Source organism: Hemitrygon akajei, chromosome 14, assembly GCF_048418815.1.
Source record: "Hemitrygon akajei chromosome 14, sHemAka1.3, whole genome shotgun sequence".
NCBI classification, from domain to species: domain Eukaryota; kingdom Metazoa; phylum Chordata; class Chondrichthyes; order Myliobatiformes; family Dasyatidae; genus Hemitrygon; species Hemitrygon akajei.
Window position 1 is genome coordinate 79,933,370 of NC_133137.1, and position 27,417 is coordinate 79,960,786.

At 43.0% G+C, this 27,417-nt stretch overlaps 2 protein-coding genes across 5 annotated transcripts in view; one reads left to right on the forward strand and one right to left on the reverse strand.

The window, feature by feature from the left end:
• On the forward strand, positions 1–26,608 carry meig1 (meiosis/spermiogenesis associated 1). Of its 4 annotated transcripts, none has more exons than XM_073066453.1 (4): positions 1–21; positions 11,177–11,317; positions 19,572–19,743; positions 26,025–26,608. In XM_073066453.1, the coding sequence occupies exons 3-4, from the start codon at positions 19,585–19,587 to the stop codon at positions 26,151–26,153; spliced, it is 288 nt and encodes a 95-aa protein (XP_072922554.1). In that variant the 5' UTR covers positions 1–21; positions 11,177–11,317; positions 19,572–19,584; the 3' UTR covers positions 26,154–26,608. The 4 variants fall into 4 exon arrangements, with proteins under 4 accessions (XP_072922554.1, XP_072922550.1, XP_072922553.1 ...); XM_073066449.1 differs by lacking the exon at positions 1–21 and adding an exon at positions 8,039–8,131; XM_073066452.1 differs by lacking the exon at positions 1–21 and adding an exon at positions 8,119–8,219.
• Positions 1–27,417, reverse strand: part of dclre1c (DNA cross-link repair 1C, PSO2 homolog (S. cerevisiae)) — a 102,013-nt gene that overhangs the window by 58,946 nt on the left and 15,650 nt on the right. The gene's annotated exons all lie outside the window — the stretch shown is intronic.

Here is a 27,417-nt window from a genome sequence, read left to right on the forward strand (position 1 = left end):
ACGTAACACAAGATCACTTATGTAAGTAAGGATAAAATCTACAGATGAATCACGCATAAATAAACTAAAGTGCATACGTTAAATATTGTAAGGTATATGACAGATTAACAAGTGACACTTCGAATACGATGCAGCGTGGAGTTCAGAAGCCTAGTGGCGTGAGGGCAGAAACTGTTTCCCATCCTGACCGTTCTTGTTTTTATGTCAAAGAGGATGCTGAGTGGATGGGTAGGATTCCTGATAATACTAAGGGCCCTGCGTACGCAGCGCTCCTGATAAATGTCCCCAATGGATGGTAGGGAGACCCCTATGATCCTCTCAGCCGTTCTCACAGTCCTTTGCAGGGACTTCTGGTCTGATGCTCAGCTGCTCCCATACCAGATGAGATGCAGCTTGTCAGGACGCTCTCGATCGTGCTCTTGTAAAATGTAGTTAAGATGGAGGGGGTGGGGGTGTCTCACTTCCCTCAATCTCCTTAGGAAGTGGAGACACCGCTGTGCCTTCTTGTTCGGGGAGGTGATATTAAGGGACCAGGTGAGGTCATCCATGATGTGAACTCCCAGGAACTTGGTGCTCTTAACTCTCTCTCTATGGAGGAGCCATATATTCACAGAGGGGGATTGTTCGTCTGCACCTACCTTAAGTCCACAATGATTTCCATGGTCTTCTCCTTAAACATTCACAGTGGTGCTAGAAAGTTTGTGAACCCTGTAGAATTTTCTCTATTTCTGCATAAATCTGACCTAAAATGTGATCAGATCTTCATGTAAATCCTAAAACTAGATAAAGAGAACCCAATTAAATAAATAACACAAAAAATATACATGTTCACTTATTTATTGAGAAAAATGATCCAATATTACATGCATTTGTTGGAAAAAGTATGTGAATCTTTGCTTTCTGTACCAACTGTGACCCCCTTGTAGAGGAATAACTTCAACCAAATGTTTCCAGTAACTGTTGATCAGACATGCACATTGGCTTGGAGGAATTTTAGGCCATTCCTCCTTACAAACCTGCTTCAACTCTGGAACGTTGGTGGGCTTCCTTGCATGAACTGCTTGCTTCAGGTCCTTCCATAACATTTCGATAAGATTAAGGTCAGGACTTTGATTCAGCCATTCCAAAACATAAATTTTCTTCTTTTTAAACCATTCTGTTGTTGACTTACTCTTGTCTTTCAGATCATTCTCTTGTTGCATTATCCAACTTCTATTAAGCTTCAGGTGATGGACTGCTACCCTAATATTCTCCTGTAACATGTCTTGATACAATTTTGAGTCCATTGTTCCCTCAACAATTGCAAGCTGTCCAGGCCCTGAGGCAGCAAAGCAGCCCCAAGCCACAATGCTCCTTCCACCATGCTTCACAGTTGGGATGAGGTTTTGGTGTTGGTGTGCAGTGCCCTTTTTCCTCCAAACATAGCAATGTGCATTTCTGGCAAAAAGTTCAACTTCTGTCTCAACTGTTCACAGAACACTGTCCCAGAAACATTGTGGACTCATTGACAAAGATCTGATCATTTTTAGGTAATATTTATACAGAAATAGAGAAAATTTTGCAGAGTTCACAAACTTTTGAGCACCACCGTATGAGCAAGATTTCCGATAATTAAGGCTGGGAGGCAGACAATTTACCAATGACAGTATTACCATTGAAACTTTTATATTGTCAAATATATATTTACGAAAACAAATGTCCAAATAGTAGTAAAAGCTTCTGTTTTAAATTTGTGTTTACAGAAAAAAAATCAAAAAGTACAATTTTGTTTTGTTTCTGTTCTTGTATGATTCTTAAAAATTAAGCAAACCAACCCAGATTCTCCAAACATGATTTCATGTATTTATTTTACCAAAACTTCAGGCGAGTTACAGTTAATGAATCAAGATTCAAGTTTATTTATCACATATACATTGAAACACACAGTGAATTGTTGTTTGCGTTAACAACAAACACACACGAGTGTGTGCTGGGGCAGCCTGCAATTGTCCTCACGCATTCCAGGACCAACATAACAATGAACGGAAGGTAGTTGTTTGGACTGATATGTTGGTATGAAGTGGACCCAGCAATCATCAATGGGAAAACCCACCTTCCTAAATGTGTTATCACCAATGGGAAAACCCATCCTCCTAAACCGTAAGACTATAAGGTAAAGGAGCAGAATTAGGCCATTTGGCCTATTAGAGTCTGCTTTGCCATTTCATCATAGATAATCTAAATTTTTCTGTCAGCCCTAATCTCCCTTCTCCCTGAACCCCGTTATGCCTGTCAGTACCTCCAGTTGAAATTTGTCTTTTTGTGTGTTTCCCCCTAGCCACCAGTTTGTGGTTTTGTGTTGCCATGTGCTCTTGTTTGTTTTCATGCCCCATATGCTCCTGCACCCGCTCTTGCTCTATTCTGGCCCCTGTATTACTGAGTAATCCGCCTCTCATCTGTTTCTCATTATTACCTGTATTGCTGCCATTTCTGTCTCATTGTGCTCCACCTATCATCTGCCTCTCTGTTTATTGCTCAGTGTATTGTCCTGTGTTTTCACCTGTTTGTGGCCAGATTGTACCAGTGAATTTTCCTGAGCCTTTCCAGCATTCGTATCTGTACTCTGTCCATCTGAATATTGATTCTGTGTGTTTCCCATTTCTGGTTTTCAGATTTCTGTTTTGATCTCTGCCTGAACTTTGACGCTGACTTTGTTCGCACCTTGGGATTTGTTACTCAATTAATATCACTGTGTGCACAGTACTGGGTCTGCGATTGGATCCCTGCTCCAGTGTCCTGACAACGCCCTGAACAATCAAGATACTATCAACCTCTGCCTTAAATATACACAAAGATTTGGCCTCCTCAGCTGCCAGTGTCTATCCTGCTTGTTATTTCTTAAAAGAATTCCAACAGATTTGTCAGGCAAGATTTTCCCTTGAGAAAACCATGCTGACTACTGCCTATTTTATCACGTGCCTCCAAGTACCCAGAGACCTCATCCTTAATAATCAACTCCAACATCTTCCCAACCAATGAGGTCAGACTAACTGGCCTATCATTTCCATTCTTCTGCCTCTCTTCCTTCTTGAACAGTGGCGTGATATTTGCAATTTTCCAGTCTTCCAGAACCATTCCTGAATCTAGTGATTCTTGAAAGATCATTACTAATGCCTCCATGATCTCTTCAACCACCTCTTTCAGAACCCTGGGGTGTACATCACCTGGTCCAGGTGACTTATCTACCTTCAGACCTTTCAGTTTCCCAAGAACCTTCTCTCTAATTCAAGTAACTTCACACTTCGCACACTTCATGACCCCTGACACTTGGAACTTCCACCATACTGACACAAAATACTTACTCAGTTCATCTGCCATTTCCTTGTCCCCCCCATTATCCCCTTTACTATTTCATCAGCGTTGTTCTCCAGCTGACCAATATCCACTCTAACCTCTCTTTTACACTTTATAAATCTGTAGAAACTTTTGGTATCCTCTTAAATATTATTGGCTAGCTTAATTTTGTATTCCATCTTTACCTTCATGATTTTTAGTTGCCTTCTGTTGGTTTTAAAGGCTTCCCAGTCCTCTCTCTTCCCACTAATGTTTGCTCTATTATATGCCCTCTCTTTGGCTTTTCTGTTGGCTTTGAATTCTCTTGTTAGCATTGGTTGTGTAATCTTGCCTTTAGAATACTTCTTCTTTGGGATGTATATATCCTGTGCCTTCTGAATTGTGTTCATAAATTCCAGCCATTGCAGCTCTGCCATCATCCTTGCCTGTGTTTTTTTCCAATCAATTCTGGCCAACTCTACATCCTCTACATAGCACCATCCAGAGACAGAGAAGCAGTTTCAGCGACAGGTTACTATCGATGCAATGCTCCTCAGACAGGATGAAGAGGTCAATACTCCCCAATGCCATTAGGCTTTACAATTCAACCGCCAGGACTTAAGAACTTTTTAAAAGCTATTATTAATGCTTTTTGAGATAGTGATTTAGATGCATATCATATTTTTTACTGAGTTAAGTATTGTATGTTATTAGTTTTGCTACAACAAGTGTATGGGACATTGGAAAAAAAGTTGAATTTCCCCATGGGGATGAATAAAGTATCTATCTATCTAACTCCACTCTCATGTCCCTGTGATTCCCTTTATTCCACTGTAATACTGATACATCTGACTTTAGCTTATCCTTCTCATATTTCAGGGTGAATTTGAGCATATTATGATCACTTCCCCCTGAGGGTTCTTTTACCTTAAGTTCTCTAATCAATTCCGGTTCATTGCACAACAGAATAGCCGATCCCCCAGTGAGCTCAACGAGCTCCTCTAAAAAGCCATCTCATAGGCACTCTAGAAATCCCTCCTCTTGGAATCCTGTACCAACCTGATTTTCCCAATCTACCTACATATTGAAATCCCCCATGATTATTGTAATATTGCCCTTTTGGCATGCATTTTCTATCTCTTGTTTAAATTTGTTGGCCACATCCTTAGTTCTGTTTGGGGGACTGTATACAACTTCCATCAGGGTCTTTTTACCCCTGCAATTCCTTAGCTCTATCCACAATGATTCAACACCTTCCAAACTAGTCACCTCTTTCTGAAGTCTTGATTTCATTTTTTACCAACAGAGCAACGCAGACCCCTCTGCCTTCCTGCCTATACTTTTGATACAATGTGTATTCTTGGACATTAAGTTCCAAGCTATAATCTTCTTTTAGCTATGATTCAATGATGCCTACTAAATCATAACTATCAATCTGCAAATGAGCTACAAGCTCATCTACCTAAGTCCATATTCTGCACGCATTCAAATATAACACCTTCAGCCCTGTATTCACCCTTTTCAATCTTGTCAACCTTTGTGTTGTAACTCATCCTGTTGTCTGCAATTTTGCCGTCAGCAGCCTCTCTGCACTACACATTGCCTCTGTTTGTAAACCAGCTACCTCACCTTCAGCATAATTATCCGTGATTTCACCAGTGGGAAAACCGACCTGCCTAAACATGTTACCACCAATGGGAAATCAAACCTTCCTAAACAGCCTACCCTCTTAAATGTGATTTCCAGTGGGAAATCACACCCGCCTAAATGGATTAGCACCAATGGGAAAACCAATCCTCGTAAATGTGCAATCCAAATACACCTTCCTAAACATGTTGTCCAATGGGAAAACTGACACTTCTAAATGTATTATACAATGGGAAATCCCATCTGCCTAAATGAGTTATCAGTACTGGAAAATCCCATCCTCCTAAATATGCTCTCCAACGGGAAACTCCAAGCTTCTTAGCGTGTTATCCAGTGGGAAAGACCGCCCCGCTCAACGTGTTTTCCAATGTGAAATTCCACCCTCCTAAACGTGTTAACAGCAATGGGAAATCCCATCCTCCTAAACGTGTTATCTGGACACAGTTTGCAGCATCTTTGTGTTCATTTCACTCACCCTAACGCTGAACTCACTTTCAAGGTGTCTTCATCTTATGCTCTTGATACTTACTGCTTATTTATTCATAATTATAATAATTACTTTTTATATTTGCAGTTTATTGTCCTTTGCACATTGGTTATTAGTCCATCTTGTGTGCAGTTGTTGATTGTGTTTCTTTGTATTTACTGTAAATGTGCGGATGAAAATGAATCTCGGGGTTGTGTACGATGACATAGACTGTATGTATTTTGAACTTTACTGTGAACTTTGAACTTGTTCACTTTCATGTAAGGTGCAAAGAACAACCAACAAGAAGTTGTTAATCTTCCTCAGAAATATAAGACTCTAAAACATAGGAACAGAATTGGACCATTCGGCCCATTGAATCCGCTCCATTATTGAAACATGGCTGATTATTCTCCCTCTCAATCCTATTCTCTTGTCTTCTCTCTGTAACCTTTGACACTTTTACTAATCAAGAACCTATCAACCTCTGCTTTATGTATCCCAAATGACTTTGTCTCCACAGCCGGCTGTGGCAATGAATTCTACGGATTCACTACCGTCTGGCTAAAGAAATTCCTCCTCATCCTTGTTCTAAAGGGTCTACCCTATATTCTGAGGTTGTGCCCTCTGGTACTAGATGCCCCCACTATTGGAAACATCTTCTCCACATCCACTCCGTCTAGGTCTTCCAATATTCGATAGGTTTCAATGAGATTCCCCCTCATTCTTCTAAATTCCAGTGTGCACAGGCCCAGATCCATCAAACGTTCCTCATACGTGAGCCCTTTCACTCTCAGGATTATTCTCGTGACCCTCCTCTGGACCCTCTCCAATACCAGAGCTTCTTTTCTCAGATAGGAGGTCCAAACTGCTCACAATGCATTGCGTTTGGTATCTACATGATAGTACTTTGCAACAATATATGTCTTATTTCAGTATTCACTGTTTTCCCAAGTTCATGTGTTGTTATTGAAAGAGGATTAATGAACTCTTTTTTAATATTGCTGTCATTTTTCTCTCTCCTCTGCATTTATTTATCTCCCAGTATTTACATTTCTCCCAGACAGATCAGCTGGGATGAGGTTCACTGAGCTGGTTAGATACTTACCAACTACCTGCTCACTCACCTCCCTCCAAGAGGACCACCACCTTGTCGTGGTCTGGAGGCTTGTGTGCCTCAATGATCCGGAGAGCTATTTTGGCTGGAGACAGGGCCTTGTGCTTTAGTTCTTGGTAGGGTCATCTACGCCAAACAGGTACAGGCCAAATTAAGAGTGGTCTACCACTCCTCCAGGTTAGGGGGTTCAGCTCAGGGCTAACAACCCTGTTTGGTCAAGCAAAATTGTTACTGAAACAACAATGAAGTCTCTGTCTTCGTCCACCTAGGACTTGTAGGGCCAACAGTAGTGAAAACTGAGAGGAAGCTATAGGTACAATGAAGGAAGCCCTAAACACTGGACAGACAGGGATGGAGGTCCTTCACTGCTGCCTTAAATGCATAACATGTACTTGCGCATGTAACCATAAACTAGGCTTTACTTATCCCGTCTCTCCCAGTAACTTATTGCTTATTTATTCATAATTATAATAATTACTTTTATTCTAATCCAGGCAACATCCTCCAGGTCCCTCCCCAGTTAACCTAGTTTTGTAATGTCTCTGACCCTTTCCTACATTCTGTCAAGGGCATCTTTACTGAATACTCTCTCTTTCATTCTCTCTCTCCTTCTCCCTCTGTCTTTTCCTCTCTTTATCTTTGTCTGTCTCCTGCTGTCTTTCTCTCTGTCTCTCACTCTCTCTCACACACACAAACTCCCTCTCCCTCCCTCACTATCTTGTCCAGTATTATAGTTTCCTATGAACTCTCACTTAGTTACTCCATTGCCCTTGAACAGAAAACCAACAAAAAGTAGTGGATATGGCCCAGACCATCACAGGTAAAGCCCTCCCCATCAATGAGCACATCTACATGAAGCGCTGTCGCAGGATCCATCATCAGGGGCCCCCACCACCCAGGCTGCTGCCATCAGGAAGAAGGTACAGGAGCCTCAGCTCCCACACAAGCAGGTTCAGAAACATTTATTACCCCCTCTTGAACCAAAGGGGATAACTTCACTTGCCCCATCGTTGACATGTTCCCCACAACCTATGGACTCCCTTTCAATGACTCTTCACATCATGTTGTCGATATTTATTGTTTATTTATTTATTATTCTTTTTGTTTTTTGCACGGTTTGTTGTCTTTTGCGTACTGGTTATCTGTCCATCTTGTTGGGTTCAGACCTTCACTGATTCTATTGTGTTACTTTGTTCCGCTCTGAATCCCCACGAGAGGATAAATCTCAGGGTTGTATATAGTGACATACCGGTACTTCGATAATAGGTTTACTTTGGACTTTCAAAAAGGGTAACAGAAATCGCCAGTGTGATCGCATAGGGCGTGAGCCACGTTGCCCATTATGATGGAGGTAATCGGTCGAGTCGCTCAGCGGGATGTAGACGCCCGTGGAGCCTCCCAGACAGATGGGCAACGAGCGCCCGTGGACGGTGCTAAATTCCACACGTCCTGCGAGAATATTGTAGCGTCAGGCGTTGCCTGGCTACGGAGCACAACAACCCGCCGCTCCAACTCCCAGTGTCCGGTCTGCTGAGAACGAAGTCACGGACGGGCGGGGCACAGGCATCTTATTTTGTTGGATTTCAACGGTAAGTTTCCTTGCCCCGAGCGAAACGATGGAAACTACCGACCGGCTTGGCAAAGGGTTAACAAGTCAGGCTAACGATGCTGGATAACGTGAGTGTGTTCGCTCCCGGGGCTGGGAAACTGTAAGGGGCTCGGTCTGATGCTAAAATAATAACTCGTCCAACTACATTTTTCCTCGGACAAAGTTAGAGCCCAGGCTTTTAATTTTTTAATCTCTATCCGTGAGGTCTGACATGTTCCGAAACCCCGACTGATTATTCCTCGCCACAGGTACTGTCTGGCCTGCTGAGTTCCTCCAGCATCTCTTGTGTTTCTTCCTACATTCACGGACGTTTATTGTCATTTGCACAAGTACAGTGAAGTACAGGTACAATGATTTTGTTCACGCCAGCGTCACAGTACAGGCAACTCACAGAATATAAGTTGTGCAAGACAGTGAAAGAAAAGGCTGCAAGTCAAGGTATCACTGCAAACAAGAAAGAAGCACAATCCCCGGGGGGATCCTGTAAATGTAACCGGGTACGTTCGTTCACGGTACAAACAAGATTATAGTTACCGGGTCCACAGCGGGGTGTGTGACATCGCCCACAGAACTGGCTTTGCATCAGTGTGGTAGAATTTTACACACACTTTCCCCAAAGTATATAGGCCAGAAGATATAGGAGCAGAATTGGGCCATTAGGCCGATCGGGTCTGCTCCATCATTTCATCATGGCTGATGTATTATCCCTCTCAACCCCATTTTGCCTTCTCCCTGTAGTCTTTGACACCCTGACTAATCAACCCCTGTTTTAAATATACCACAGCCGTCTATGGTCTATGGTCCACCACCGCCTGGCTAAAGAAATTCCTCTTCTTCTCCGTTCTAAATGGACGCCCCTATATTTGGAGGCTGTACTCTCTGGTCCTAGACTCACCCGCTGTAGGAAACATTCTCTGCATATCATCTAGGTCTTTCAATATTCGATAGGTTACAATGAGATCCCCCCTCATTCTTCTAAGCTCCAATGAGAACAGGCCCTGAGCCATCAAACATTCCTCACACGTAACCATTTCATTCCTGGAATGGCTCTTGTGAATTTCCTCTGGACCCTCTCCAATGTATCTTTTCTTAGACAAGGGGCCCAAAACTGCTCACAATACTTTGTGTGGTCTGAGTAAAGCCTTACAAAGTCTTAGCATTACATTATAATATTCAGAGTAAGAGAGATTAGCTTCCTTCGAAACATCCAGTGAAATGCAATGTTCGCATCAACAACCAACACACGGTTCGATGATATGCTAGGGTAGCCTGCAAGTCTCCCCATGCTTCCCACACTAACATAGTATGCCGACAACTCACTAACCCTATCCCTAACCCTTTGGACTGTGGGAGAAAACACACGCAGAAACACATTAAAGACTTCAGCGGGAATTGAACCTCAATCGGTGATCGCTGGTGCTGACAAGCGTTGCACTAACCGCTACGTAACTGTGCTGTTTATTAATATATTATATTCATAAATTATGCAGTCATACATAGGGCGGCTTTGCATTGGCCGGGAGTGAGAAGAGTCAGACAGCACGGAAACAGGCCCTTCGGCCCAACGTGTCCATGCTGACTGTGAGCTGGTCTCTTCTGCCCTCAAAACCTCTCCTAGAGATACAGAGCACGGAGTGGTCCTCTCTATCTCTTTGAGCCATGCCGCCTCACAACCCCGATTTAACCCGAACCTAATCACGGCACAATTTACACTGACCGCTTGCTCTAAGCCGGGTATCAGAGAACCCAGGGGAAACCCTGGCACGTTGCAGACGGATGACGTACAGATATTCCGTACAGAACAGCGCCAGAATTGAACTCTGAACTCCGGAAAGCCTGCAGCTGTAACAGCGTCACCGAAATCGCTACGTTACCGTGGCGCCAAAGAAAGTACGTATATCCACTTACTACTAAGTGGAGACTATCCATGAACATAACAAGATGGATATTAAATGTTGTTAACGTGCCCACCTATGGCAACTCGTTTTATTCACTGAATGAGGAATAATCATTGCATTAAAATATTTACATGTTGCCAACGTGTCTGTATATGTTACACCCGGATATTCAGTGGGGTCTGTGGGAGGAGCCACAGGAGCAGTCCAGACAGGTATATGTAGTTCACCACAGTACCATAGATTGTGGTCCTTCTCCATACAGCCTTTGCAGCTGCATCAAGCTTCAGTACTTCCTTCAGCAAGTCCTCCTGCAGTCCGGAATATATCATGCCTGGATAGAGCAGATGTGGAGAGATCAGAGGGCCAGAGGGCCCAGACAGGGAATACAAGGACATCTCTTCACAGATGAGGAGGAATTTCTTTAGCCAGAGGGTGGTGAATCTGTGGAATTCATAACCACGGACAGCTGTGGAGACCAAGTCCCTATTATTCTGGCCCTCTAGTTCTGGCAACATCTCTGTAAATCTTTTCTGCACTCTTTAAGCCAATCTTTCCTGTACAGACAGTACTCCAAGAGTAGCCTCATCAATCACTGATGCAGCAGCAATGTCAGAACTCGTCAATTCAATACACTGACATAATTAAAGGTCATGTTCAAGTTTATGGTCATTCAACCAGACACATGTATGCAGCCAAACGCAACATCATTCCTCTAGGGCCAAGGTGCAAAACACAGAACATATAGTTACAATCCAGCACTTACTGTCACAAAATAATGTTAGCACAAGTCCCTGAGTGTCATGGCCTGAATATTGACAGGTTGACATAAAGTGTGAGGAGTATTCTTATGTAAGACAGTAAAATGTCACTGGCCCAATGTATAATAAAACAAGCAGTTGTATAGATACATGAAACAGCAGCAATAGAGGGTGAAAGGTGACCAGTGCAGGATAAGTGTGTGTCTGTGAGTTTGGGAGTCGAGGAGGGGTACTGGAGCAGCAGGGGATTCAGGCAGGGTGTACATGTGTGCTAAGTGGCAGCAGGGAGTTAAGAAGTCTACCAGCGTTGTTCAGCGATAATCCCATAGTTACATGGTCACTGTTACTGAAACTAACTTTTACTTCCAGGTGCCGTTTAATTCACTGAATCTGCATACCACGTCTGTCATTTGTGAGATTTGAAAACTCATCTCCGTGAATTACTAGTCCAGTTAAAGCAGCTACCCACATCACTGACAAGAGACTGGGACGCAGCTCTGTTAAACTCAGGTAATTCGAAGATATTGCCGGTCAGTGACTAAGACTGAAGTTTGAAATTCAAAGTAAATTGATTATCGAAATACATATATGTCCTGAGATTCATTTTCTTGCAGTAAATATAAAGAAACAATATAATAATAAATAAGCAATACATATAGAATTTTCATCCCTGCGGTAAAGATATAGGGTGTAGATTCAGATCCCAACATGACAGCTGGGGAACTTCAATTCAATTCCATAAATTGGGAATGAAAAGCTTGACTGCATGGAAAATTTACAGGGATGTTGCCAGGACTTGAGGACCTGAGTTATGGGGAAGCATTGAATAGGCTAGGACTCTAACCTCTGGATCTTAGGGGAATGAGGATAGACTTCACAGAGGTATAGAAAATTATGAGGAGTACAGAATCAGAATCAGAATGAGGTTTACTGGGGATATATGCTGTGAAATTTGTTGTTTTGCAGTAGCAGTACAGTGAAATACATAAAAATTACTGTAATTTACAATAACAAAGATAAAAAAAAGTAGTGCAAAATGAGAGAAAGTAGTGAGGTAATGATTATGGTCTGTTCAGAAATCTAATGGCAGAGGGGAAGAAGCTGTTCCCAAAGCACTGAGTGTGCGTCTTCAGGCTCCTGGACCTCCTACTTGATGGTAGTAATGAGAAGATGGCATGTCCTGGATGGTGAGGGTCCTAAATGATGGGAACCATTATGGGAATCATCTATAGGCCTTCAAATAGTAGCCAAGATGGGGTTTAAGGTTGCAAAGGGAACAGGAAAAGCTGTATAAGGGTAATGACACAATTGTAATGGGGGACTTCAATATGCAAGGGGATTTGCAGAATCAGGCTGGTGTTGGATTGCAAGAGAGAGAATTTGTTGAATGCCAATGAGAAGGCTTTTTTAGAGCAGCTTGTGCTTGAGCCTACTGGGGAAAGGCTGTCTTAGATTGGGTGTTGTGTAATAACCCAGATCTTATTAGGAAGCTTAACGTAAAGGAACCCTTAGGAGGCAGTGATCATAATATGATTGAATTCATACTGCAATTTGAGAGGGAGAAGCATAGGTGAGATGTATCAGTATCACAATGGAATAAAGGGAATTAGAGAGGCATGAGGGAGGAGCTTGCCCAGGTGGATTGGAGGAGGATACTGGTGGGGATGATGGCAGAATAGAGATGGCTGAGGTTTCTGGAAATAGTTCACAAGGTGCAGGTTAGATATGTCCCACAGAGGGAAGAATTCTCAAATGCCAGGGGTAGGCATCCGTGGCTGACAAAGGAAATTAAGGACTGCATTAAAGCCAAGGAAAGGGGATATAAGGTATCAAAAGTGAGTGGGAAGTTGAATGATTGGGAAGCTTTTAAAATCCATCAAAAGGCTACTAAAAAGCTATAAGAAGGAAAAAGATGAAATATGAAGGCAGACTAGCCAATAATATAAGGCAGGATACCAGAAGTTTTTTTCAGTTATATCAAGAGCAAAAGGGAGGTGGGCATTGATATTGGACCACTGGAAAATTATGCTGATGAGATAGTAATGGGGTCTAAGAAATGGCAGATGAACTTAATGGGTACTTCGCATCTGTCTTCACTGTGGAAGACACTAGTAGCGTGCCAAAGGTCTGTGAGTGTCAGGGAGCAGGAGTGAGTGCCATTGCTTTACAAAGGAAAAAAATGCTAGACAAACTCAAAGGTGTTAAGGTGGATAAGTCACCCAGGCCAGATGGACAATATCCCAGATTCCTGAAGCGATAATGGATGCATTGGTCATGATCTTTCAAGAATCACTTGATTCTGGCTTGGTCCTAGAGAGTGGAAGATTGCAAATGTCACTCCACTCTTTAAAAGGCAAAAGAAAGGAAATTTTAGGCTTGTTAGCCTCACCTCAGTGGTTGGGTAAGTGTTGGAATCTATTATTAAGGATGAGATTTCAAGGTACTTGGAGACTAATGATAAAATATGTCAAAGTCAGCATGGACTCTGTAAAGGGAAATCTTGCCTGACAAATCTGTTAAAGTTGTTTGAGGAAGTAACAAGCAGGGTAGACAAAGGAGAGGCAGTGGATGTCATTTATTTGGATTTTCAGAAGGCATTTGATAAGGTGCCACAAATGAAGCAGCTTATCAAGATAAAATCTTATGGCATTACAGGAGAGGTACTGGCATGGATAGAGGAATGGCTGACAGGCAAGAGGCAGCGAGTGAGAATAAAAGGGGCCTTTTCTGGTTGGCTCCCGCTGACTAGTGGTGTTCCTCAGGGGTCAGTATTGGGACCGCTGCTTTTCACATTGTTTGTCAGTGATTAAGATAATGGAATTGTTGGCTTTGTGGCAAAGTTTACAGATGATACAAAGTCAGGCAGAGGGGTAGGTAGTGCTGAGGAAGCAATGCGATTGCAGCAGGACTTAGACAAATTGGAAGAATTGGCAAAAAAGTGGCAGATGGAATACAGTGTTGGGAAGTGTATGATAATGCATTTTGGTAAAAGAAACAATAGTGTGGACTATTATCTAAATGGGTAGAAGGTTCAAACATCAGAAGTGCAGAGTGACTTAGGAGTCCTTGTGCAGGACTCCCAGAAAGTTAATTTACAGGTTGAGTCTGTGGTAAACAAGGAAAATGCAATTTTGGCATTTATTTTAAGTTGAGTAGAATATAAAACCAAGGATATTATGCTGAGCCTTTATAAGACACTAGTCAGGCCGCACTTGGAGTATCGTCAACAGTTTAGGGCCCATGTCTCAGAAAGGATGTGTTGTCATTGGAGTGAGTCCAGAGGAAGTTCATGAGGATGATTCTGGGAATGAAGGGGTTAACCTATCAGGAATGTTTGGCAACTTTGGTCCTGTACTCACTGAAATTTAGAAGAATGTGTGATGATCTCATTGAAACCTACTGAATGTTGAAAGGTCTAGATAGGGTGGTTGTGGAGAGGATGTTTCCTATGGTGGGGGTATCCAGAACGAGAGGGCACAGCCTCGAAACTAAGGGGAAACCCTTTAGAACAGAGATAAAAATATCTTTTTTAGCCAGAGAGTAGTAAATCTGTGGAGTGCTCTGCCATAGACTGCGGTGGATGCCAAGTCTGTGCGCGTAATTAAGGCAGAAGTTGATGTTTTCTTGATCAGTCAGAGCATCAAAGGATATGGCGAGGTGTATGGGGTTGAGTGGAATCTGGGATCAACCTTAATGGAATGGCAGAGCAGACTCGATGAGCTGAATGGCCAAATTCTGCTCTGCTATCTTCTGGTCTTATGATGGATGCCACCTTCTTGAGGCATTACCTTTTGAAGATGTTCTTGATGGTGGGGAGGCTAGTGCCCATGATGAAGATGGCTGGTGTACAACCCTCTACAGTATCTTGTGATCCTGTGCACTGGCCAGACGCTGATGCAACTGGTCAGAATGCTCACCACAGTACATCTGTAGAAATTTGCTAGCGTTTCTGGTAACGTACCCTATCTCCTCGTAGATAGGGTGAATGGATCCAGCCTTTTCTTCCTCCGGTTGGGTGAGATTATAAATAGAGATCGTGGATTTAGGGTAAAAGGTGAAATATTTAAGGGAACCTGAGAGGAAACCTCTTCACTCAGAGGGTGGTGAGAGTGTGGAATGAACTGCCAAGGAAGTGGTGGATGTGTGTTTGATTGTAAAAATTAAGAGAGGTTTGGATAGGGAGAGTAATGTGCAAAAGTCTTAGGCAGACATATATATAGCTATATATATATATATATATATAGCATAGTACTGTATTTGTCAACAGGAGTGGAGAGCAAGTTTGACATGAGGAGAGGATGTTGGGAAAGGCGAGGGTGGAGCATCATTCAAGGTGGCTGGCACAGAGAGGAAGTGCCAGGAGATGGGGGTGTTGCAGGTGCAGACACATCCAGCCCTGAGACTCTAGGCAAGGTAATTTGATTCCAAACAGTTGGTTTATTGATCATTACAGAATGTCTCTCTGGTGCTTCCCGCTCTTTCCCCCTTTCCCAACCATAGTTCCCCCTACCCACTCCCAGTCCACAATAGAGACCCATATCAGAATCAGGTTTATCATCACTCACATATGTCATGAAATTAGTTTTTTTGTGTGGCAGCAGTACACTGTAATACATAAAATGACCATAGAACTGTGCAAAAATTGTAGGCACCCTCTCTATACATCTGTGCCTAAGTCCTTTGCACAATACCATACATGGATGGGAGGGGTATGAAGGGAGATCAGTGGTTCAGGTGTGGGTCAATGGGATTAGACAGAAGACTGGGCTGGTATGGGCTAGATGGGCCAAAGGGCCTGAACTGTAGTGGTCTATGACTCTATAAATAATAATCCGATTTGTTCAGGGGACAGGATTAACTCTGCTTCCTGACTGAAATGTGATTCTAACTGTTCCATTAGAATGGTCCAGCAGTCCACTCAAGGCAGCCAATGGTGTTCTTGCATAATACTGTACTCACTCTTTGTGAACAAAAAAAGGTAGGAACTCAATTAACAGATCAGACTCATTGTCTGGAGGAAATCAGAGCATTCTGAATGGGAATTCAGCATCACCGGCACCAGCCTACCTAGTTTGGTGGTGAATCAGGAGGGATGAATGACTGGGGTATATATACCACCGAAGTAGATGTGCCTAGGCATCATCCCTGATGAAGGTGTTGGATTTTGTCATCGAGATGCAAGTTAAAATTGATACCTGTACTCAGCTGGAAGCCTAAGAAGAGTTTACTTGTCAGAAATGCTGGGAAAGCACTAGATCTTTTTTCTCATTGAAACCTATCAAATATGGAAAGGCCAAGACAGAGTGGATGTGGAGAGCATGCTTCCTACAATGGGGGAGTCTAGGATCAGAAGGCACAGCCTTGGAATGGAGGGATGTCCCTTTAGAAGAGAGATGAGGAAGAATTTCATTAGCCAGCAGGTGGTGAATATGTGGAACTCATTGCCACGGATGGCTGTGGAGGCCAAGTCATTGACCATATTTAAAACAGAAGTTGATAGGTTCTTGGGCATCACAGGTCACAGGAAGAAGGCAAGAGAATGGGGTTCAGAAGGATAATAAACTTGACTGAACTTGAAACAACAAAGGATGCTCAATTGTTGTAGCAGGGTTTGAATGTTATCACCTCTTACCAAGTGAAATAAAGTGACTTCACTTCCAGATGAGCTCAGAGCATTCTGTGCTCGCTTTGACTGTCAAAACAAGGAGGAACCATCACAAACTTCCACTGGCCCTGATGACCCTGTGATTCCAGTTTCTGAGGCCAAAGTGTGAACATCCTTCAGGAGGGGGAAGCCATGAAAAGCATCCAGCCCAGGTGGGGTACCTGGTCAAGCACAAAAGACCTGTGCTGATCAACTGGTTGGAATGTACAGTGAGATCTTAAACCTCTCATTTCAGCAGTCTGAGGTACACACTTACTACAAGCAGGCCTTGATTATACTGGTGCCTAAGAAAAACGTGGTAACCTGCCTCAATGACTATCATCCAGTAGCACTTACATTCACAATGATGAAGTGCTTTGAGAGGTTGGTAATGAAACATATCAACTTCTGCCTGAGGAGCTACCTGGATCTGCTTCAGACTGCCTACTGATGCAACAGGTCCACAGCAGGAACCATCTAATTGACTCTTTACTCAACCCTAGAAAATCTGGACAGCAAAGACGCATACATCAGGATGAGCTTTATCGACTACAGCTCAGCATTCAATACCATCACCCCCCCAAAACTAATCAATAAGCTCCAAGACCTTGGCCTCAATATCTCCTTGTGCAATTAATCCTCAATTTCCTTATCGGCAGACCCCAGTCAGTTTGGATTGGCAACAACATCTCCTCCACGATCTCCGTTAGTACAAGTGCATCACAAGGCTGTGTGCTTAGCCCCCTGCTCAACTCGCTTTACACTTATGATTATGTGACTAAGAGCAGCTCCAATCTCATATTCAAGTTTGCTGATGACACCCTTGTTGTTGGCCAAATCAAAGGTGGTGATGTATCAGCTTACAGGGAGAGAGACTGAAAATCTAATTCAGTGGTGACATAACAACAACCTCTCACTCAACAACTAACACCAAGGAGCTGATTATTGACTTCAGGAGAAGGAAACCAGAGGTCCATGAGCCAGTTTTCACAAGAGGATCAGAGGTGCAGAAGGTCAGCAATTTTAAAATCCTTGGTGTTATATTTCAGAAGCACTGTCCAGGACCCAGCACATCAGAGCCTCTACTTCTTTATAATTTTGTGAAGATTTGGCAAGACATCTAAAACTTTGACAAGCTCCTATATATGTGTGGTGAGAGTATATTGAGTGGTTGCATAACAGTTTGCTATGGAAACACCAGTGCCCTTGAGCAGAAAATCTTCAAAAAAGTTGTGGATATAGCCCAGTCCGACACAGGTAAAGCCCTCTCCACTATTGAGCACATCTACATGGAGTGTTGTTGCAGGAAAGCAGCACCATCATCAGGACCCCCACCATGCAGGACATGCTCAGGAAGAAAGCACAGGAACCTCAGGACTCACACCAGCAGGTTCAGGAACAGTTATTACCCCTCAACCATTTTGCTCTTAAACCTGGTTTGGGGGGGGGGGGGGGGGCGCTGGTAAAACTTCACTCAACTTTATTTTCGTTATCACTGAAATGTTCCCACAACCTGTGGACTCACTTTCAAGAACTCTTCATCTCATGTTCTTGATATTTATTGCTTATTTATTTATTATTATTCTTTCTTTTTGTATTTGTGCAGTATGTTGTCATTTGCACACTGAATGCCCATTTGTTGTGGTCTTTCATTAATTTGATTATGGTTATTATTCTATTATGGATTAATTGTGTGTGTCCACAAGAAAATGATTCTCAGGGTTGTATATGAACTTTGAAATCAGCTACATTAGAATGGCAGAGCAGACTGGATGGTCTGAGTGGCCTGATTCTCCAATGTCTTATTATTTATTACAAACATAAATTAACCTTCAAGATTCAAAATTGTTTATTGTCATTCTTCAGTACACAAGTGTAATGGAGAACAAAGTGATTGTTACTCCAGATCTGAACATAAAGTTAAATTACTATAAGATATACTTAACATACACTAGAGAATAAACAAAATAAATGTAACAACATGAGTGCATGCTGAGAGAGAGGAAAATCCAATATGAATAGGCAGCAGCCTTGGAACTCTGAGGCATTGACCTTCTTGCTGGTGGAGTCAAGTTCATACAATTAGTTTTACATAAATATGATTTTCGATCTCATGGTGCTGTGATAATCAAGGGAATTGCTACAGGAATCAGAATCAGATTTATTAACACTAATTTACTGTAGCTAATGTGAAATTGGTGTCAGAATTGGTTTATTACTGTCACATGTACCAAGATACAGTGAAAAGCTTGTCTTGAATATTGTTCATACAGATCAGATCTGTTACACAGGGCATTGAGGTAGAACAACGGAAAATGGTAACAGAATGCAGAATATATAGTGAGGTAGATTGTGAGGTCAAGAGTCCACCTTATCGTCCAAGAGTCTTGATAACAGTGGGATAGATCACATTGTTTAGTGGCAGCAATATAGTGCAAAGGCATAAAAGATGTGGAGATCACAGCCACAGAATTTATTGTCTATCTGTGAATGACACAGCATTTATTGTCTATCTACAAATGCCCCTTGAACTGAAGAGGTGATTAGAGTCAACCACGTTGGTGTGTTTGGAGTCTAATCTAGACTAGGTAAGGACAGTGCACTTTTTCCCCACAAAGGGTATCGTTGGACTGTATGGTTTTTTCCATCGCTGAGCGCACAGCACAGTAGTGTAGTGGTCGGGATTCTGGTCTTGCCACTTTGTATGTTCTCGCCATGACCGCAGGGGTTTCCTCCCACATTCCAAATGGGTTTGGGTTAGGTTTAGTGAGTTGTGGGAATGCTACCTCTAGTGAAGGGGCTTGTGGTGCCCATTCTGGGGCAGCTCACTCACCTTTGGGCCCCACCGGACACTCAGCTCAGACCTGTGGCTCCAAGAAGCTGTTTGCATGCAACAGTGGCCACACCCTGGTACCCCGCTTCAACAAGTTGGTGGGCCTCATACCCCAGAGAGGTGGGGACATGCCTGTCCTAGCATGCAAAGTCAGCTCCAGCAGACTGGGCAGATGAGATCTACAGTGAGATCCAACAGCCAGGAAAGTGGTTCATGAAAGTGGCGGGAGGTGATTGCTTTGAGCCAATTATAGATTAAAAGGTAACTTCTCTCCTTCTGCCCCGAAGCTGTTTATTAATTATGTCTCTGCAAAATGATGGAACTGAAGAAAAGAATGTGAAACCCAAGTTTATGAGTCGTGCCAAACATTGGACTGAGGAAATCGAAAATTTATACAGATTCCAACAAGCTGGATACAGGGATGAAACAGAATACAAGCAGATAAAGAAAGTTGATGGGGTATGTTGTTTTTGTGTTTTGTTTACAAAATGTGTACATCACTGGAAAGTCCGGTGTTCATTGCTCATCCCAGATTGTCATAAAACCAGAAGACAGAGGAGCAGAATTAGGCTATTCGGCCCATTGAGCCTGCTCTGCTATTCCATCATGGTTGATTTACTATCCCTCTCAACCCCATTCTCCTGCTTTCTTCCCATAACCTTTAATACCCTGACTAACCAATAACCTATCAACCTCCGCTTTAAATATATCCAATGACTTGGCCTCCACAGCTGCCTGTGGGAATGAACTCCAGTGATTCACCACTCTCTTGCTAAAACAGTTCCTTCTGTTCTGAATGGACATCCTACTCTAAGGCTGTGTCCTCTGGTCTAAGGCTCTCCCACAAACGGAAACATCCTCTCCATGTCCACTCTGTCCAGGCCTTTCAATATTTGGTATAACTCAATGAGATCCCCTTCATCCAGCAAGTACAGGCCTAGAGCCATCAATCGCAACTAATACATTAACCCTTTCATTTCTGGGCTCATTCTCCTAAACTTTCTCTGGGCCTTCGCCAATGCCAGTGTATCCTATCCTTTCTTAGATGTGGGACCCAAAACTGCTCACGTTACTCAGCTGTGATCTGGTAAATGCTGTATAAAGCCTCAGCATTACATTGTCACTGAGAAGATGGTAGTGCACCTTCTTGAATCCCTGCAGTCCTTCTGGTGAAGGGGTGCTCCTTCATTGTTTCAAGGGTTTAGACCGAGTGACAATGAAATACTGGTGATGTATTTCCAAGATGGGATGGTGTTCGGCTGGGAGAGGAACCTGCCGCTGGTGGTATTCATATCCAGAACTTCTGGAACAGAGAACATTACAGCACAGTGCAGCTCCTTCACCCCATGATGTTGTGCTGATCTTTTAACCTACCGTACTCTAAGATTAATCTAACCCTTCCCTCCAACATAGGCCTTTATTTTTCTATCATCCTTGTGCCTATCTAAGAGATACTTAAAAGTTCCTAATGGATCTACCTCCACCACCATCCCTGGCAGGTTGTCCCATGCACCCACCACTCTCAAAGCAGTAGAGATGCTAGTTGTGCTTTAGAATTGTTCAATTCCAATAATTATAATTAAAAGCATGGACAAGGGGTGATTGATAAGTTCATGGCCTAAGGTAGAAGGAGTCAATTTTAGAAAACCTAGCACATTTATTTTTCAACATAGTCCCCTCCTACATGTACACACTTAGTCCAGCGGAGCATACCGATCCCTTCCTTGTAGAAGTGGTCCACTGCAGGGGTGATTGATAAGTTTGTGGCCTAAGGTAGAAGGAAATAAGTTATTAGCTTCAAACTGTCTGCATTATCACTCAAAGAGTTGAACTGCACGTGCATGTAACAAGAGCGACTTGGACCCCTAAGTGGTCCACAGCAGGGGTGATTGATAAATTCTTGGCCTAAGGTAGAAGGAGATGAGTTATACAGCTCTTGTTACATGTACGTACAGTTCTACTCTGAGTGAAAATGCATGAAGTTTGAAGTTAATAACTTATCGCCTTCTACCACAAACTTATCAATCACTCCATGCTGTGGACCACTTCTGGAGGTCCAAGACGCCGACTTCTACAAAGAAGTCCACGACCGCTGGACTAAGTGTGTAAACGTAGGAAAAATAAATGTGCTAAGTTTTCTAAAATTGACTCCTTCTACCTTAGGCCATGAACTTATCAATCACCCCTTGTAAATATGTTGGAAGCCGGCACAAATTAATTTACCCAGACAGTTTATTCTTTGCAAGGGACACAGTGAACAGCAGGGGAGGTAAAATATCTACTTAACTGAATGATAAAAGTAGGAAAAAAATCATAGATTTGGCCAAGGTTCTCCAAGAGGGAGTTTTTAAAGAACATCAAAGTGGTCTAAGATTACTCTCCAATTCAGAATTAGACATCATTACACACTCACTGGCCACCTTATTGTGTATCTCCTGTACATAATAAAGTGGCCACGGAGTGTATGTTTGTGGAGTTCTACTGCTGTGCCCATCCCCTTCAGGGTTCGACAAGTTGTGCATTCAGAGGTGCTCTTCTACACACCACTGTTGCAGCGTGTAGTTATTTGAATCACCTTCCTGTCAGCTTGAACCAATCTAGGAATTCTCCTCCGATCTCTCTCATTACAAAGTGTCTTGTCCCACAGAACTGCTACTCATTGGATGATTTTTGTTTTTTGCACCGTTCTCTGTCAACTGTAGAGACTGTTGTGCGTGAAAATCCCAAGGGATCAGCAGTTTCTGAGATACTCAAACCACCCCATCTGGCACCAATAATCATTCCACGGTCAAAGTCACTTAGATCACATTTCTTCCCCATTCTGATGTTTGGTCCAAGCAACAACTGAACCTCTTGACCATGTCTGCATGCTTTTATGCATTGAGTTGCTGCCATGTGATTGGCTGATTAGATATTAGATATAAAGGCGCCACAATATCGTAGCGGTTAGCATGGCGCTGTTACAGCTTAGCGCGCTCCAGAGTTCAGAGTTCAATCCTGGTGTCCTCTATAAGGACTCTGTACGTCCTCCATGTAGAATGCGTGGGTTTTCTGCGGGTGCTTCAGTTTACTCCCACAGTCCAAAGACATACCGGGTAGGTTAATTGGTCATTGCAAGCTGTCCCGTGATTAGGCTAGGGATAAATTGGGGGTTGCTGGGTGGTGCAGCTTGAATGGCTGGAAGGGCCTATTCTGCACAGTATTGTTAAATAAATAAATAAATGCATTAAGAAGGCGACCTGCTTATTACGTGTCCATCTAATAAAGTGTGCTTTGGGTGTATTTTTTAAGGAAAAATAACACACAATTGTTTTCCAGTTCCAATAATGTGACAATATTACTGGTTCTGTTCTTAAAATATTGTCTACGTTTTCTCAACTTGTCATATTAGTTTTCTTTGCAAATGTGTTCAGTGTTATTCCCATTGACATGTCAGTCTCTGGCAAACTTCATAATGCTTGAAGGGTAAGCATCCTGCCCCTCTTTAAACTGGTGTTATTCATGTGACTTATATGTGGTAGTCACCCACGTGAGTGCTGGGCAATAACAACAGCTAACAAAATCCCACTCTCACTCCTGCACAGACAGTGGCATAATCATCACTGATTCCCCCATCTTCACCCCAACCAGGGTGATAGGTTCTTGACCAGTCAGGCCACCTAAATTAATTATTTATTTAGTGATAGAGAGCAAACCAGACCATTCGAGCTGAACCATTCCACACCCCCAGTTTAACCCTAACCTAATTCATGGACCAATTTACAATAACTAATTAACCTAGCCATAAAGTCTTTGGACTGTGGGCGGAAACTGGTGCACCCGGAGAAAATCTGGGCACTTCATGGGGAGGATGTATAGTCTCTTAAAGAGGATGAACTCTGGGCTCCGATGCCCAAGCTGCAATAGTGCCCATTATGAAGAGAAAGCAGGAGAAGGGGGTTGAGAAGTACAACAAATTAGCCACAACTGACAGGCGGAACAGGCCCAAAAAGGGGTGAATGGCCTAATCCTGCTCCTTTGTCTTATGGTCCCACCAGTGACCGGACACTGACCTGGAGTAGCCATAGGCACAATATGACTACGAGGCCAGGCCAGGTGCTGGGAATCCTGTGGTGATTAACTTATCTCCTAACTTCCCAAAGCCAACCATCCACAGGGCTCATGGATATAGGAAGGATGTGAAAGCTTTAGAGGGGGTGCAGAGGAGATTTATCAGGCTGCTGCCTGGGTAAGAGAGCGTGTATTATGAGGAAAGATGGAGCGAGCTAGGGCTTTTCTCTGTAGGAGGATGAGAGGTGATTTGATAGAGGTGTATAAGATTATAAGGGACATTGATAGTGGACAGCCAGCACCTTTTTCCCAGGGTGGCAATAGCTAATACCAGAGTTTAAGGTGAGTGGTGGAATGTTTGGGGGAGATGTCAGAGGTAGGTTCATTACACAGAGAGTGGTAGGTGTGTGGAACACACTGCCGAGGATGGCAGTAGAGGCAGATATATCAGTGAAATTTAAGGGACTCAGAGAGAGGCACATGGGGTGAAAGAGAAATGGAGGGTTATGTAGGAGCTCTCCATTTTATTATCAAAGTACAATCATGTCTCATATGCAACCCTGAGATGATCACAAGTAAATGAATCTCAGGGTTGTATATGGTAATTATATATGTAATTTGGTAATAAAGTTTACTTTGAACTTTGAGGGAAGGGTTTGAGTGATTATGGAGTAGGTTAAAATGTCAGCACAACATTGTGGGCTGAATGGGCTGTACCGTGCTGTACTGTTCAATGTTCAAACACCTTTGACTACAAGATCACCAGACAGTGGTCAGTGTGGAAAGTACAGCAGTCACTGTGGGACGGGGACACTATGGATACTGTGGGGCTGTTCCCTGAGAAAACCATCAAAACCACCTGGCAGAATGTCTCATCAGCAGAACTCAACAATAAGCACCAAAACCTCGCTTGGCTGGTGGCAAGAATGGGTCAACCCAGTCAGATCTTTCCTATACAGTTCAAATATCACACTGTCTCTTTGCAGACTGGGGATTTGATAAGAGGGTGTGTAGATGAATGCAAGGGTCTGTTTCCTGGTTCATCTCCAGTAGATGTGTAACAGAGGACTCTGTGATCTATGGGCTATTTCCAGGGACACACAGAGAAAAGGACATCATGGGCTGTTGGATGATCATTAACTTGGTGATAGACACCAAGTCTGCCTGAAACTTGGTCTCCCAGCACAGTGAGATGTTTGTAGAGGGATGATGCTGACTGGCATATTCCATGCTGTAGGAGTATGTGCTGAGGGGCACTGACACAAACGTTCTGTGGGGAAGGGCCACTGTCTGGGATCCTTGTACTACCACACATGGAGGGTCTGAGTCAGGTGGGAAAGTCCCTCAGAAAATGGAAGAGTATGTCCACTTAGGGGCCCATGAGTGATAACAGTACTAAGGATTTTAAAAGTGTTAATATCAATGAATGTATTGACACTAAGAATGTAAAACTACTTTGGCTTGTGTTCATACTTACAGTATGTGCATATTTTATTATGAATCAAATTACTTAGTTAATAATTAAATTGTGGGTGCCAGGGTAGCGTAGTGGTTAGCACAATGCTATTAGAATGCCAACAACCTGGGTTCAGTACTGCTGATGTCAGTAAGGAGTTTTCTGTTCTCCCTATGTGTGGTGAACTAGATATACCTGTCTGACTGCTCCTGTGGCTCCTCCCACAGACCCTGCTGACTGCTCCTGTGGCTCCTCCCACAGACCCCTGTATAAAGGCGACTGTGGGCTGCTGCTCTCCCTCATTTTCCCCAGGATGTAGTGTTGTTTATTCTTCCAGTCAATAAAAGCCGATATCTCGCTTCCTAAGTCTCAGCGTGAGTTATTGATGGTGCATCACTATGACCACATGGGTTTTCTCCAGATGCTCAGGTTTCCTCTCACAGTCCAAAGATGTACAGGGGTTAGTAAGTCACATGGGTGTAATTGGGCGGCAGGGATCATTGGGCTAGATGGGCCTGTTACCATGCTGCATCTCTAAAAAAAAATTAAATTATTTAACTAAATCAAATGCTGGCTCAGCCTTCAAAGTTAACATCCCACAAATGACTAAACACTGGGAACAAAAGACGAGATGTGTTAGTGGCCAGTCCAGTATTTATTGCCCATTCAGAGCTGCCCTTGGGAACATGGTAGGAGCTTCCGCCTTGAATCGCTGTGGTCAATGTGCTGAGGTGGTGTTGGAGAACATACTCCAGGGCTTAAAAACAACTACAGTGAAGGAAAGTGGCTATATTCACAAGTCACCCTGTGTGTGTTTGGACAGCAATGTGAAACTAATGGTGTAACCAGCGGTAACCTGAGTTACCGAGGTTGTGTGTGTGGGAGGTAGAACCCAAATTTCTATAGTGCTCCACTGTTTCTGTCTGAGTTACTGAAGAAATGTGGTGGAATTGTGAGTGTCCTGACCAGCTGCATCATTGTCTGATACAGGAATTACAAGGCACCTGACCAAAGACCCTGTACAAGAATTGCAAGGACTGCTGAGATATATTCCTCTGGAATATATTTTATTATTTGTTAATTTAGTTGTGGTAATATTACTTCATGTGTTGTGTGTGAGTTACATGTACTGTGCTGTGCGCCTTTGGTCTGGAGGAATGTTGTTTCCTTTGGCGGTATACATGTACAGAGTTGAATGACAATAAACTTGAACTTGATGTTCTGTTGGATGTAGGTGGATCGTTGGCCAGAAACAGGATATGTGAAGAAACTCCAAAGACGAGACAACACCTTCTACTACTATAACAGGAAAAGAGAATGTGAGGACAATGATGTTCAGAAGGTCAAGGTTTACGCCTACTGAAAGGCTCTTGTTCTCCACACTTCTGAGTGTAAATAAATCAGTGTTTATCTTCGCAATGTTTTGTTTTGATGGTTTTCATCATCAAAATTGTGTTTTTTCTTGTTTTCTTTCTCATTTGGGTTACTAGTAAAATCACTCGGGTCACATATGGTGTTCTCCAAAGGGGTTGTCTGTTGATGAGTCCTCAGCTAGTTGTAGAGACTGATCCAAGATCCACATAGCTGGAATGTTAGGGTGGATTCCCTTAATGGAGATCGCCTGTGCATGGCTTGGATAATATGGGGAGGCTGATGCACAGGCAGCCACCACCGAAGAACAGACAGATGGTGGTCAGTGTCCACTGGTATGGAATGCAAGACAACCAGGAACCCTTCACTGCCATTGTGATGTGTCATCATCTTCCGCCAACTCTACTGTTGAGGTCTTGGTTGGATCGCTCTTTGACTGGAACCTCCTCCTTGACCTTTTTTCCACTGGTGACCCTACCAGGAGTAAAACACATTGATCTCGGAAGCATCGCTCTTGGGGTTTCAGGAACTCACAAGCCTCTCCACCACAGGGTGGCGATCCTCGGAGAAGTCATTTGGGCTAACATTGGAAAATGTACAAGGGTTAGTACAGTGTCGATAGGAAATATTCAGCCACCCCTTGGAAGTTTTCATGTTTTATTGTTTTACAACATTGAATCCCAGTGGATTTAATTTAGCTTTTTCTGACACTGATCAACAGAAAAATACTCTTTGATGTCAAAGTGAAAACAGATCTTTACAACGTGATCTAAATTAATTAGAAATATAAAACACAAAATAATTGGATTGCTAAGTATTCAAGTTAGTATTTAGTACATCCACCTTTGGCAGCAGTTACAGTCTGTGTGGACAGGTCTCTATCGGCTTTGCACATCTGACACTGCAATTTTTCCCCATTCTTCTATTCAAAACTGCTCAAGCTCTGTCAGATTGCATGGGATTGTGAGTGAACAACCCTTTTCAGGTCCAGCCACAAATTCTCAATTGGATCGAGGTCTGAACTCTGACTTGACCACTACATTAACTTTGTAGTTTTTAAGCCATTCCTGTGTAACTTTGGCTTTATGCTTGGGGTCATTGTCTTGCTGGAAAACAAATTTTCTCCCAAGTCACAGTTCTCTTGCAGACTGGATTAGATTTTCCTCCAGGACTTCCCTGTATTTTGCTGCATTCATTTTACCCTCTACCTTCACAAGCTTTCCAGGGCCTGCTGCAGTGAAGCATCCCCACAGTAT

Bases quoted from the DNA above. Each gene is read 5' to 3' on its own strand.
- meig1 (XM_073066453.1), top strand. From the start codon at position 19,585: ATGTCTCTGCAAAATGATGGAACTGAAGAAAAGAATGTGAAACCCAAG. The intron at 19,744-26,024 runs GTATGTTGTTTT...TGTTGGATGTAG, and splicing joins AGATAAAGAAAGTTGATGGG to GTGGATCGTTGGCCAGAAAC.